The 12,661-nt window shown below is 43.0% G+C and overlaps 1 protein-coding gene across 9 annotated transcripts in view; it reads right to left on the bottom strand.

Moving 5' to 3' along the window:
• The window catches only part of MAGI2 (membrane associated guanylate kinase, WW and PDZ domain containing 2), a 1,136,189-nt gene extending 1,124,002 nt beyond the window's left edge, over positions 1-12,187 (bottom strand). For 2 of the 9 annotated variants that reach the window (XR_012242816.1, XM_073619581.1), the window contains exon 1: positions 11,455-12,187. Coding sequence is in view for 8 of the 9 variants with exons in the window: in XM_073619581.1 (XP_073475682.1) it covers positions 11,455-11,956 (502 nt within the window). In the remaining variant the exon portion in view is untranslated. The remainder of the gene's footprint in view (positions 1-11,454) is intronic. The other 7 variants (XM_073619580.1, XM_073619586.1, XM_073619579.1 and 4 more) reach the window with 5 other exon arrangements.
• Between the last annotated feature and the right edge of the window lie 474 nt (positions 12,188-12,661).

Here is a 12,661-nt window from a genome sequence, read left to right as displayed (position 1 = left end):
GGGTGGGGCCACCTGGTTATGTAACCCGATTGCACCGGCCCCTTATGACATCACATGATGTCACGTGACGTCAGAAGGGGTGGTGCCACCGGGTGAGGTAACCGGGTGGCCCCGCTCCTTGCCTATATAAAGCTGTCAAAGCTGAAGAGAGGGCATACGGCGGGTAGCCACTGAGGAGGCGGAGCGTTTTGAGTAGCCCACACCTGGCCATGAAACAACTTTTGATTCAATTGTTCAATTACTTTTGGTTCCTTGAAAAAGTGGGGGGTGGCTATTCTTAAGAGCTGTAATTCCTAAACCCTTCCTCTGATTTGGATGTACATACCCTCAAATTAAACCTGAGAGTGTGCACTTTCAGCCCATTTCTATTATATAACTATAGTTTGAATATGTTTTGGTAAATGCCTGAAAAAATCTAAAATTGTGCCTGTGTCCAAATATACATGAACTTAACTGTATATATATTTACCATCTGTATGCTCTATTTGCTACTGTTTCATATATCTTTTTGAGGAGTTAGCCCTCGTTCACATTGGAGTGATTTGTCATGCGTTTTGACAGGTCATGGCCATTTGACAGGCATGAAGCTGCACAGATGTCCACAAAGTCACACCTGAAGTATCACTGACTGACTTCCAATCAATAGAAACTGTCTGGCATTTGGCCCATGTGTATGGCAGCAGGGACTTCGAAGTGTCAGAGTTGAAAATTGTCTGCCGACCGGATCCCGCTAAGAGCACTGACCGGAGTGTTCTGACGGGGGGCCATCCCCTTGTTAGAACACCATAGCACAGCTCCCCTTTTGTGTCAGATAGTTGGTAGAGCGGCTCCAACCTGAGCTGTGAGATTTTTTGGGTTGAACAAAAAAAAAATTACTTTCAATGAGCTGCCTAACTTAACGCATACTAACTTGCAGCATAACCACAAAGAAGTAAAAGGGCCCTAAAGTTAAAATATACCTCATGTTTATTCTAAATAAATCCATATTTTTATTGTGTTACACATAATGGTATACATTATGTTTTTTTCTTAATACTTAAGGCTCATGCACATTTGCAGACTTTTTATATGCCTAAGTGCCGCAAGTGGGACGTACAGTTGGCCATAGAAGTGAATGGCTATAAGCCTCTGTACTTGTGGAGACATTAATACTTCTGTGCATTGGCATTTAACCACGCATTCGCATACAAGGCTTTTCTGCATTCGAGAAATACATTGTATGCACATGTGTGGATAAACGCTGATGCACAGAAGTAACAGTGTTTACAAGACTATAGCCATGTACAGCCATTCACATGCATGACAGGTTGTACACCCACCTGCGACTCCCCCAAGCAACTACTATAGCTAAAATACACAAAAAGCTGCCCATACACTAAAAAATCTGACTGTACAATCTCCTTATCAAAACTATGTATTATGAGGTCAGAACAAAACAATTAGTTCAAATAATATCAAATGAGCCAGATCCTTGCACTACATAAATGATGGTAGATCTAAAAGTGATTGCACAATCAGATTGTATAGTGTAGGGTGAACCTAAACTCTTGCAAAGCTCAATGAGCCTCAGATATTTTATATGTCTGGAAGAAATGTGCCCGTGTAGTCCTCAGCAATTACACTCCCGCTGCAATTTCCTGTTGTACAAAGAGAAATTAAGAGTAGAAAGCAACTGGTCGCTCTGGACAGCAGACATTACAATTGGGTCTTATTCACAGAGCCAAAATAGTTATGGTACAGCAAGAAAACTTCAGCTTGGAGCCCAGTTGGGTGCGGACAGTTTCAATTGGGAATTCCAGTCACTATAGAAAGCAAACATTACACTTAGGTCTCATTCACAAAAATCAGCCATAGTGTGGCTTGTACGTTGTGGAAAACTGCGTCCTGGACCTCAGGTGTGGGAAGATAGTTGTGGTCTGGAAGCCTGGACGATATGGACAGTAGACAATACTTGGGCCTCATTCACACAGCTGCACTGTACAAAGCAATGACAGGTTGACAGCAGCCACAGGTAGTGATTACCAGGCCCAATCATCTTTCCCTAGCCGCAGGTACTCACTCCATGTAGGATTAATTCTGAATGTCAATGGAAGATACACTATATTACCAAAAGTATTGGGTTGCCTGCCTTTACACGGACATGAACTTTAATGGCATCCCAGTCTTAATCCATAGGGTTCAATATTGAGCTGGCTCACCCTTTACAGTTATAACAGCTTCAACTCTTCTGGGAAGGCTGTCCACAAGGTTTAGGAGTGTGTCTAAATCATTTGGTGGAGGGGGGATTATGGTGTGGGGTTGTATTTCAGGGGTTTGGCTTGGCCCCTTAGTTCTAGTGAAGGAAACGCTTAAGGCGTCAGCATACCAAGACATTTTGGACTATTTCATGCTCCCAACTTGGTGGGAATAGTTTGGGGATGGCCCCTTCCTGTTCCAGCATGACTGCGCACCAGTGCACAAAGCAAGGTCCATAAAGATATGGACGAGTGAGTTTGGGGTGGAGGAACTTGACTGACCTGCACAGAGTCCTGACCTCAACCTGATAGAACACTTTTGGGATGAATTAAAGCAGAGACTGCGGACCAGGCCTTCTTGTCCAACATCAGTGCCTGACCTCACAAATGCGCTTCTGGAAGAATGGTCAAACATTGCCATAGACACACTCCTAAACCTTGTGGACAGCCTTCTCAGAAGAGTTGAAGCTGTTATAGCTGCAAAGGGTGGGCCAACTTAATATTGAACCCTACGGACTAAGAGTGGGAGGCGTCCCAATACTTTTGGTAATATAGAGTATTTGTTGCAACATGGCTGATTTGGCTGTGTGAATGAGTTCTAGGGGCCGGTTCACACCAGAATGTGCGTTCCCATTCAGTATGGTTTTTGGGCTGCAAAATGCACTGGAATGCAGAAAAAAAGTAGTGCAAGCACTACTTTTCAGAACGTGCTGCACCAAACCACATGGCACTGCAGCGCCATGCAATTTGGAGGCTGCAAACATGCTGTGTTTGTGAGATGCCTTTGGGGTGTCATTAATCATTTATTGGCACCTGCATGCCTTTCCTGTGGTGCACACTGTGTTTTGGTGTTAACGGAGCCCTAAGTGTAACGTCTGTTGTCCATAGCGGTCGGGCTTCCCAGCCTCCACTATCCGCATGCAGCACACACTTGCCGTAACATGGCTGATTTAGCAATGTGAATGACGCCCCACACGTAGAACAGAAAAGTAAAATAGAAGTCCCATTCAGATAACGGACATAACTGCATACCTCCCAACATTTTAAGATGGGAATGAGGGACACCTACTAACAAATGTATGTAGGCTTAGGACATGCCCCCTGCCACACCCCCTCGAAGGAGAATTAACCAAAAAAAAAAAGGTTCATTAAATCCACAAGGGCTTTATTTTTACCACTAATATTCCTTTATATTGGCTTTTAAAATTTACAAATGCAGCAATTTGGAAGTTGGATGAAAGGTTTAGCACTGGGAAACACTTTTTGAAAGATAAAAAGTGCATTTTATATACAACTATATAAATCAGACCAAACTGAGGGACAAATGAGGGGGGAAGAGGGATAGAGGGACATTGCTCCAAATCAGGGACATTGCTCCAAATCAGGGACAGTCCCTCAAAATCAGGGACAGTTGGGAGCTATGTAACTGAGAAGTGTGGATCTATTATAGGCTCATTATCTGCAGTGGAATGTAACATCGGAGTGATGGTGTGTGCAATGTTCAGAGCGCTGTACACCTTCCAGGTGTGTTTTATGAAGCGTGCTGTCAGCAGAGTACCGCCAATCCTTCCTCTAACACCAACCAAATCAATGTATTCAGTGTTACATACAGAGGATGACTTCATGTCACTGGAGGGGCCTGGTAGAGATGTGAGCCGTGTCATCATGAGATCATTTCAGTGTTACCAGGAGCTCCATCTCTTGTAAATAACCTGACTGTTCTCATCCCTCAGAGCTGTCATTAATCTGACACACAGTAACCCTGCTTAAAATAAAGCGCTAGGTATTATGGAAGTTGTAACATGTCACACATGAGCTCCTGCCCGGGATTATTTTTACTGCCAACAATAATTCATTTCATTATTTAATGCAAGACACAGCTGCACATCAGTTGATGCGTCAACAAAGTAGAATGATTTTAATTGCAATAATAAAAAAGTAACAATAGTAATATAAACACGCTGCGTTCAGATGACTCTGATACAGCACTTTGTACTGATGAAGTGACATTCTACTCAATTGTTTTGTATGTACCGAGATTATTCTTCATAGATGGAAGTGGTTTTCACATACTAACCACTCTGATCAAGCTGTATTTGTCCACCACTTTACAATCCTGAATGGATTTTATTCACTTGGGCTCAGATTTGAATTATTTTCGGTTAAGCTTTAAACTGATTGCATTTGTAGTTGTTTCCTTGTATTGTCTTGTAACTAGGCTTACCCATCCATTTATACATGTGAATAGTATAACTTGATGATGTTCTTGAACCAAGGTCCGCAGGCTATGTGATGACACTAACAACTCGCTCACACTGTTATATACAATTATAATAATGTGTGAGTTTTACAACAAGATCTATTATAAATGTAATAATTATAATAATGAATAATAATAACAACAACAGCAAGGTCCCCAACCTATGTGATGACAGTGACAACTGGTTTACACGCTATTTATAATTATAATAATGTAAACTTTTAATGACAATATGTATTCTAAATATAATAATAACAATAACGCCAATGTCCCCAACCTGTGTTATAACAGTAACAACTGATTCACACAATAATAACCCCTTCCCACTTGCCCTGATGTCCCTTTAAACCAGGGGTCTCAAACTGGCGACCCTCCAGCTGTTGTGAAACTACAAGTCCCATCATGCCTCTTGCCTGTGGGAGTCATGCTTGTGACTGTCAGCCATGCAATGCCTCATGGGACTTGTTGTTTCGCAACAGCTGGAGGGCCGCCAGTTTGAGACCCCTGGTTTAAACAGTTCTGAATGCCCGGGGAGGATTGGTGATCGGTGGGCACATGATCGAAAGCCGGTCCCGGATGGCTTCCGATCTTTAGTCCGGACTGAGAACTGTCTTTGACAGCCTTTTGTCACTGCACATATGTGTTAGGCGGTCATAAAGGTGTTAATGGCAAAATGTTTTATAAACATTATAATAGTAATATTATTAGTAATAATAATAATAACAATATTAATACAAAGGTCCCTATCCCATGTTATAACAGTAACCACTGGCACACACTGTTTACAATTTTAATGTCAATATGTATTTTAAATGTAATACTATTAATAATAATAATGCTACCAAGCCCTTCAGCCTAAGAATAATTCTACCAGGGCCCTCGCCTAATAGTGAGGATAAAATAATAATAATAATAATAATAATAATGATATTACCAAGGCCCCCAGCCTAACAGTGATAGTAATGCTACCAAGGCGCCCAGGCAATTAATAATAATAATAATAATGCTACCAAGGCCCCCAGGCTATTAATAATAATAATAATAATAACAATACTACCAAGGCCCCCAGCCTAAGAATAATAATAATGATACCAAAGCCCCCCAGCCTAGTAATTATAAGAGTATTGCTACCAAGGCTCCCAGCCTAATATAATAATAATAATGCTACCAAGACCCCCAAGCTAATAATGATATTGCTACCAAGGCCCCCAGCCTAATAATAATAACATTAATAATAATGCTACCAAGCCCCCCAGCCTAATAATAATAATAATGCTACCAAGGCCCCCAGCCTAATAATAATAATGCTACCAAGGTTCCCAGCCTAATAATAATAATATTATTTAATAATAATCCTAACAAGGCCCCTAGCCTAATAATAATAATAATAATGCTACCAAGGTTCCCAGCCTAATAATAATAATAGTATTTAATAATTATCCTAACAAGGCCCCTAGCCTAATAATAATAATAATAATCCTAACAAAGCCCCTAGCCTAATAATAATAATAATAATCCTAACAAAGCCCCTAGCCTAATAATAATAATAATAATCCTAACAAGGCCCCTAGCCTAATAATAATAATAATAATCCTAAAAAGGCCCCTAGCCTAATAATAATAATAATGCTACCAAGGTCCCTAGCCTAATAATAATAATAATAATAATGATGCTACCAAGGCCCCTAGCCTAATAATAATAATAATGTCAAGCCATTTTGGTGTAGTCATAGATGTGGCTGACGAGCTGGTATTCAACCCAACCAGTACCTACAAACAGTATAGCATGTGGGCTGGGATAACAGATCGGAGTATTTGGGCAGTATCAGTTTTATTTGGTTTTTGGTCTAGCCAGTAGGTGAACTGGTTTGAAAGTCATATGAAAGGACTGGGGCCACCAAGTCACCTCCAAGCACTGGTTGTGGAGCAGGGTCCTTCAGGCTGTATGTGATATCACATGTTATCATTGAATGACTGAAACAGATTTTTCCAAATTCATTTTTCTGAGCATATTTAAAGGTACGGGGTCACGTGTCCTGTGTCCTGTTGTAATATATATATGTTATCATCTTGCTGTTAGTGATAGTTACAGTATGAATGCTATTGACCAATATTTTCTATATATTGATACCAGGACAAGGTGGCCCATGAACCCCGACCTTCATTCCAACAAGGAAAAAACAAGCCGGTAAACCATGTCTGTGCAAAGTCTATGACATGAACATTTTTATCTGAGCTTCTAAGAGATACAAATGTTAGATACTGAGGGATATTATTCAATGCAGTCTTATTAAATGTGGTCGCTGACCTATCACATCCTATATTTTATATCACAAAACATTAAATGTGTATCTATAGTTAAAACTTTGTTTCTAGTTTGGGATTAAGCAGGGAAAGGTTAGAACCCCTGTTAGGTTTTACTGTTATCCAGGGCTCTGTTAGATATTTCCACTCACTTCCTGTCCTGGTGACATTGTTTTTTTTTTTTTTTTTTTACCTGGCAGGAAGTGAAGGGAAATCCTCTAAAGGGAAACAGGCAGGATGACTGTGAAGTCTCAGACACCACTAGTACTGATGGTGACTTCGGTGAGGTTCAGTGGGAGTGCTGGATTTGTCACCATCCAGCGAAGCACTGATCCTATAGACATGTTATATGACGTGTGATTTGATGTATTGCAAAACCATAAAAAGCATTCCCCTACATAACTTAACCACTTCAATACCGGGTACTTTCCCCCCCTTCCTGCTTAGGCTAATTTTCAGCTTTCAGCTCTATCACACTTTAAATGACAATTGCTCGGACATGCAACACTGTACACATATTACATTTTTATATTTTTTTCCACACAAATAGAGCTTTCTTTTGGTGGTATTTAATTACCACTGGCGTTTTTAATTTTTGCTAAACAAACAAAAAAAGACCAAAAATGTCTTAAACTTATAAGGCTGCACTGATGGGCACTGATGGGCACTGATAAGGGTATACTTATGAGGCTGCACTGATGGGCACTGATGAGGGTACAATTATAAGGCTGCACTGATGGGAACTGATGAGGGTACACTTATAAGATTGCACTGATGGGAACTGGTGAGGGTACAGTTATGAGGCTGCACTGATGGGCACTGATGAGGGTACACTTATAAGATTGCACTGATGGGCACTGATGAGGGTACACTTATGAGGCTGCACTGATGGGCACTGATGAGGGTACACTTATAAGGCTGCACTGATGGGCACTGATGAGGGTACACTTATGAGGCTGCACTGATGGGCACTGATAGGCAGCATTGATGGACACTGATAGGCAGCACTGATGGGCACTAATTGGTGGCACTGATGGACACTGATAGGCGACACTAATGGGCACTGATAAGCAGCACTGATAGGCACAGATTGGCACTGATAGGGCTGCACTGATAATCAGTTCACTGATGATTAGTGTCCTGATTATCAATGTAAACAATGTGTTGACAGCCTTGCCAGTTATCAGCTTTCCTTTCTTCATACAGACACAGTGCTTGAGGAAAGGACTAATCAGCAAGTCTGTTTACATGTGATCAACTGTGACTGGACAAAACTGATGTCATGGTAAAGTGCTGCTGTGATTGTCCCTTTACCCAAGTGCGCCCGATGCGTGCCCCAGGGGGCGGGGTGCTGGGGGGATGTCCATGGATGTCCTCACAAAACTAGACAATTGGACTAATGGAGCCCCGGATAGCAATAAAACCTGACAGGGATTCTAGTCATCCCCTATCCATCCATAAATGGCTATAGTTATACTTTAAACAAATTTAAATATCTACACCTATTTATAAAAGTGCTTCTTAGCCCTTCTTAGGCTGGCCATACACTATACAATCAGATTGTGCAGCCTCTGTACATATTTATTAAAAGTATGTAATATGGGAACAAGCCTATACTATCCAGTCAATTAGTATTAAATCAGGCAGGCCCTTGCCTTACATAGTTGATGGTAGATCTTATGGTGGCCATACACACTACAATCTGATTGTGCAATCCCTGTACAATCTCATTTACATAAGCTGTGCAATATAATGACAAACCTATACAATCCAGTCAATTTCTAATCGCACAGGGCCCTACCCTACATAGTTGTTTTCAGATCTAAAGGAGATAATACAATCAGATTGTATAGTGATTGTACAATTTCTGTACAATCGCCAAGCTTTACCAAAACTAAGTAGTATAAGGACAACCTAAAAAATCCTTTCAATTAGCATCAAATTGGGCAGGTCTTTAAGCTGGCCTTACATGGATTGACATTTGGCTGGTTCAGCAGGGACTGACCGAATTTTGATCCATGTATGGGCACTGTGGTTATACAGAAGTCGTTCAGCCAATCTACTTCTGTACAGTAGCCCTGTTGGATTTTCCCTACACAAACAGTGCTGCAGTCTAAAGCCGGCAGCACTGATCAGTTTATTCTGATGGCGGATCAGGATACAATAGCTCAGCGGGAATCGAATGTGTGGTTAGGAGAATCGAGTCAGTTTTTTTTTCATTCAACCTGTTGGTTGAACAAAAAAAAAAACAAACTCATCAATGGGCTGCCTTATACCACACAGTTGATGGTAGATCCAAAGTAGATTGTACAATCAGATTGTATAGTGTATGGTCAGTCGATCACTAATAACTATGTACGACAAGCAGTGATGGGACAAGGTCCTTCAGCAACTTAGGTGACAAGGCCAAGGTGTGACCCCCCCCCCCTTTTCATTTCAGGAGCAGTATAGGATGAAGCCCCCCCCCCCCCCCCCCCGGCTGAAGCTCCCAAGGCAGATGCTTCTGCTGCCTACCCCTTCACCTGCCTGACTCCATACACATTATATGGATTGCATTGTCAAGTACTCATATTACGGATTTGCTCAATCTAAGGCTTAACATAGAAAATATACTGGCCATACACTGTACAATCTGATAGTACACACTCTGTACAATCTCCTTCAGATTTACCAAATCTTTGAGGCCAAATCTAACAATCCAACATTTATATCAAATCGGACAGGCCCTTGCACTGGTAGTTGTTTGTAGATCTAAAGGCGATTGTGCAATCAGCTTGTTTAGTGTATGGTTACCACACACGTTACAATCTGATTCTGCGATCTCCTTTCGAAAAAATTCTCTGGAGAAAAAAGAGGGCAAACAGCCCACAAGGGATTCTTCAAGGAGGAACAAAAACTGTTTTTTAGCAAAAATAATAATTACTTTATTATAAATAATTCCACCATATACAAAATGTAATTAATAGAAGATACCTCCACCACATAATAATATGACCTGATAACGTTATCAGAACATGGATAGCAATACCAATCACACATTCATTCAACCCAATCAAACAGAAGTCAGCTGATTAGTGGTTAATTCCTAGTACAACAGATAAGGTGTCCACGAATAGTTATAGTGTGTATGGGCACAAACACTGGCCAATTTGATCAGCACTTTAATTAATCGTGGATCTGAATGGGATTTCCACAGTTGAAAGTTTCTGTATGGTATAGATGAATGTCACTTTCCACAGATCTGTGATTGAGGACCGCAGAGTACGATCTCCTTTGGGCTGGGTTCACACTATTGAGAATTGGAATGCGAGTTTCTCCACATCCAATTCGCATGTCAGGAGATGGTGACCGTCTCTCTCCGAAACGGCTCCGGGTGCGAATTACACAGGGGTCCTGTGTGTCTTTTGGTCTGTTTGTCTGTTTCAGGTTTGATATCAGCCAAAAATTGAGACAGAAATCGGACCTGAAACGGTGAATGTAGACACCCTGGACCCCTGCTGTGAGCCACTCCATGCGGCAGTGTGAACCCAGCCTTAGATCTACCAGCAAGTATGTAATTCAAAGCCCTGCCTGACTGAGTACAAATTGATTGGATAGATTAGGTAGGTCCACATATTATATGGTTTTGGTCGATCTAAGGTTGATTGTACAGAGATTGTAGCATGTATGGTGAGCCTGTGTGGCTTCATTCACATAGATCTGTACCTCTATGCAGAGGGTCATGTGTCTGTGGAATGACAGGTGTTCTGTGCAGCCAGCCTGTCAAAATCAATGACAGCCGGAGAGATGCAATGGATCCTCCAGCACATGTCAGTGTTTACATTGGTACGGGCGCACAGCTCTGGATATGTACGGATGTAAACACCGACATGTGGGGGAAGATCTGTACGGGCTGCTACGTCTCTCCGGCTGTCATTGATTTTGATAGGTTAGCTGAGGGGAACACCTGTCATTTCCCGGGTGCATAAACACGACCCGCTGCACAGAGCTCTGCGCCTATGTGAATGAGGCCCTAGATGGAGCGTGTGTCAATATCATGAGTCCCTCATCAAAGGGATGATCTGATGGCTCTGCGTACAGTACATACCACCCCCTTGATATTTTGCCTATGCAAAACATCCAAACCACACTCGTACAATGTCACTGCTATAAAATGTGAACTTTTTGAATATACAACCACCCCAGGCACAGTCGTCAGTGACCACCCCCTGAACTTTCATCAGATCGCTGTCACTGACGCACACAATGTCACACTGGCAGCACCAAGACATCCCAAACTCCAGGAAGTCATCAGCACAGCTCCAAACACAAAGTTACTGCGGCAACAGCTGAGACACCATCCTGGCTATGGATGGATCTCCCCCCCCCCCCCGGCACAAGGCGCTGCATTGCAGGGTTGGGGGTTATCCCCCGTGATCACCCCCCACCCTCTATGCCATCTGCCTTCTACACCAGCCAAACGCCCCATCAATCGATGACAACGGGGCACAACAATGCCTCCGCTCCAACGTCAACAACACGAGGCTGCAGATCAGAGAACAGCATGCCCAGCCCGGGGCAATGTGCGGAATGTTTTGCTGCACGATAGCCTATGAATAATACATGGCTACGGCGTGAAACTACGGCAGCCTGTTGTCCATGAGGAGTGCACACCTACCTTGTTTCACACACTTGATCCTGATGGGCTCCTTGCAATGTTTGACGACAGCCAGCACGTCCCTTATGGTGAGCCCGGCCACCGGGGTGTCGTTGACTTCCAGGATTAGTTCCTCAGGCACCAGTTTGCCACTCTGGTAGGACACCTTGCCGGGCTTTACCTCTCCCAGGTACGGGAATTGACCATTTTCAGCCCCCCCTCGGATGTCAAAGCCCAGCTCCCCTTCCAGGCTCCTGTCAATCACAATCTCATGGACTTTGTTGGTCCAGTGGTTTTTCTTCTTCAGGCTCTTGGACATCGCCCCAAGGTCCGTAGAGGGTGGCTTAGGTAAGGCAGAGAGGAAAGGCTTGGGGGGGGGGGTTCCTTGGTGCTTTCCTGATGAATGGCCAGGCTTTAGAGATGGGGAGGCAGCAGCAGCAATAGGAAGGAGGAGGAGGAGGATAGCACTGGAGCTTCTAGCTGGAAGCTGCCTATGTGTGAAGCCACACGGTGGTACATGCATGTGTGTGTGTGTGTATGTATGGATGCCACCGGTAGGGGTTAGCTGACCTCCATGCTGGCTGCTGGTCCAGGAGTGTGTGGAAGCGTGTGTGTGTGTATGTGTATGTGTGTGTGTGTGTGTGTGTGTACTAGTTGTACAGTAAGAACTGGCAGAGGGGGAGAGGGAGGGGAAGGATGGAGAGCAGCAAGAGGAGGAGGGATGGATGGGAGCTGCCTGCTTTCTCCTCTCCCTAACCCGGTAGTGAAGTGTGAGAGAGAGGCTGGCTGTGTTTGCCAGGCAACCAGAGAGGAGGAGGCTGCTGGAGCACCAACACTCGCCTTAGATTGTCAGCTCTAATGTTCACCACACAGCACTGCTCCTGTCAGGCTGCCTTTAACCCTTTCGCTGACACAACTACATGGGCAGCTCCTACCTCTGAAAGACCAGCTACTGTTTTTTTTTTTTTCTGCTGATACAATAAAACGTCTTATACGCACTGAAACCTCCCAACACCATATACTGCTTTAGGGCTCATTCACACCAGATGCAGCCGGATGCGTTTTTAAACACAGTATGAACGCAGTACAAACACGTTTGCAAGAAAAATGTATGTATTTTTAGTAAACCTAGCTTACCATTTCAGCACCATTTCAGTGTTTAAAAAAATCTACAGAATGCCACATTTTTCTTTACCAGAACACACTGCAAATGTTTATTGAAGACACC

The sequence above is a fragment of the Aquarana catesbeiana genome, linkage group LG03, assembly GCF_042186555.1.
Source record: "Aquarana catesbeiana isolate 2022-GZ linkage group LG03, ASM4218655v1, whole genome shotgun sequence".
NCBI classification, from domain to species: domain Eukaryota; kingdom Metazoa; phylum Chordata; class Amphibia; order Anura; family Ranidae; genus Aquarana; species Aquarana catesbeiana.
The sequence above is the reverse complement of the archived record's forward strand: the minus strand, read 5'-3'. Positions and strand labels throughout refer to the sequence as shown.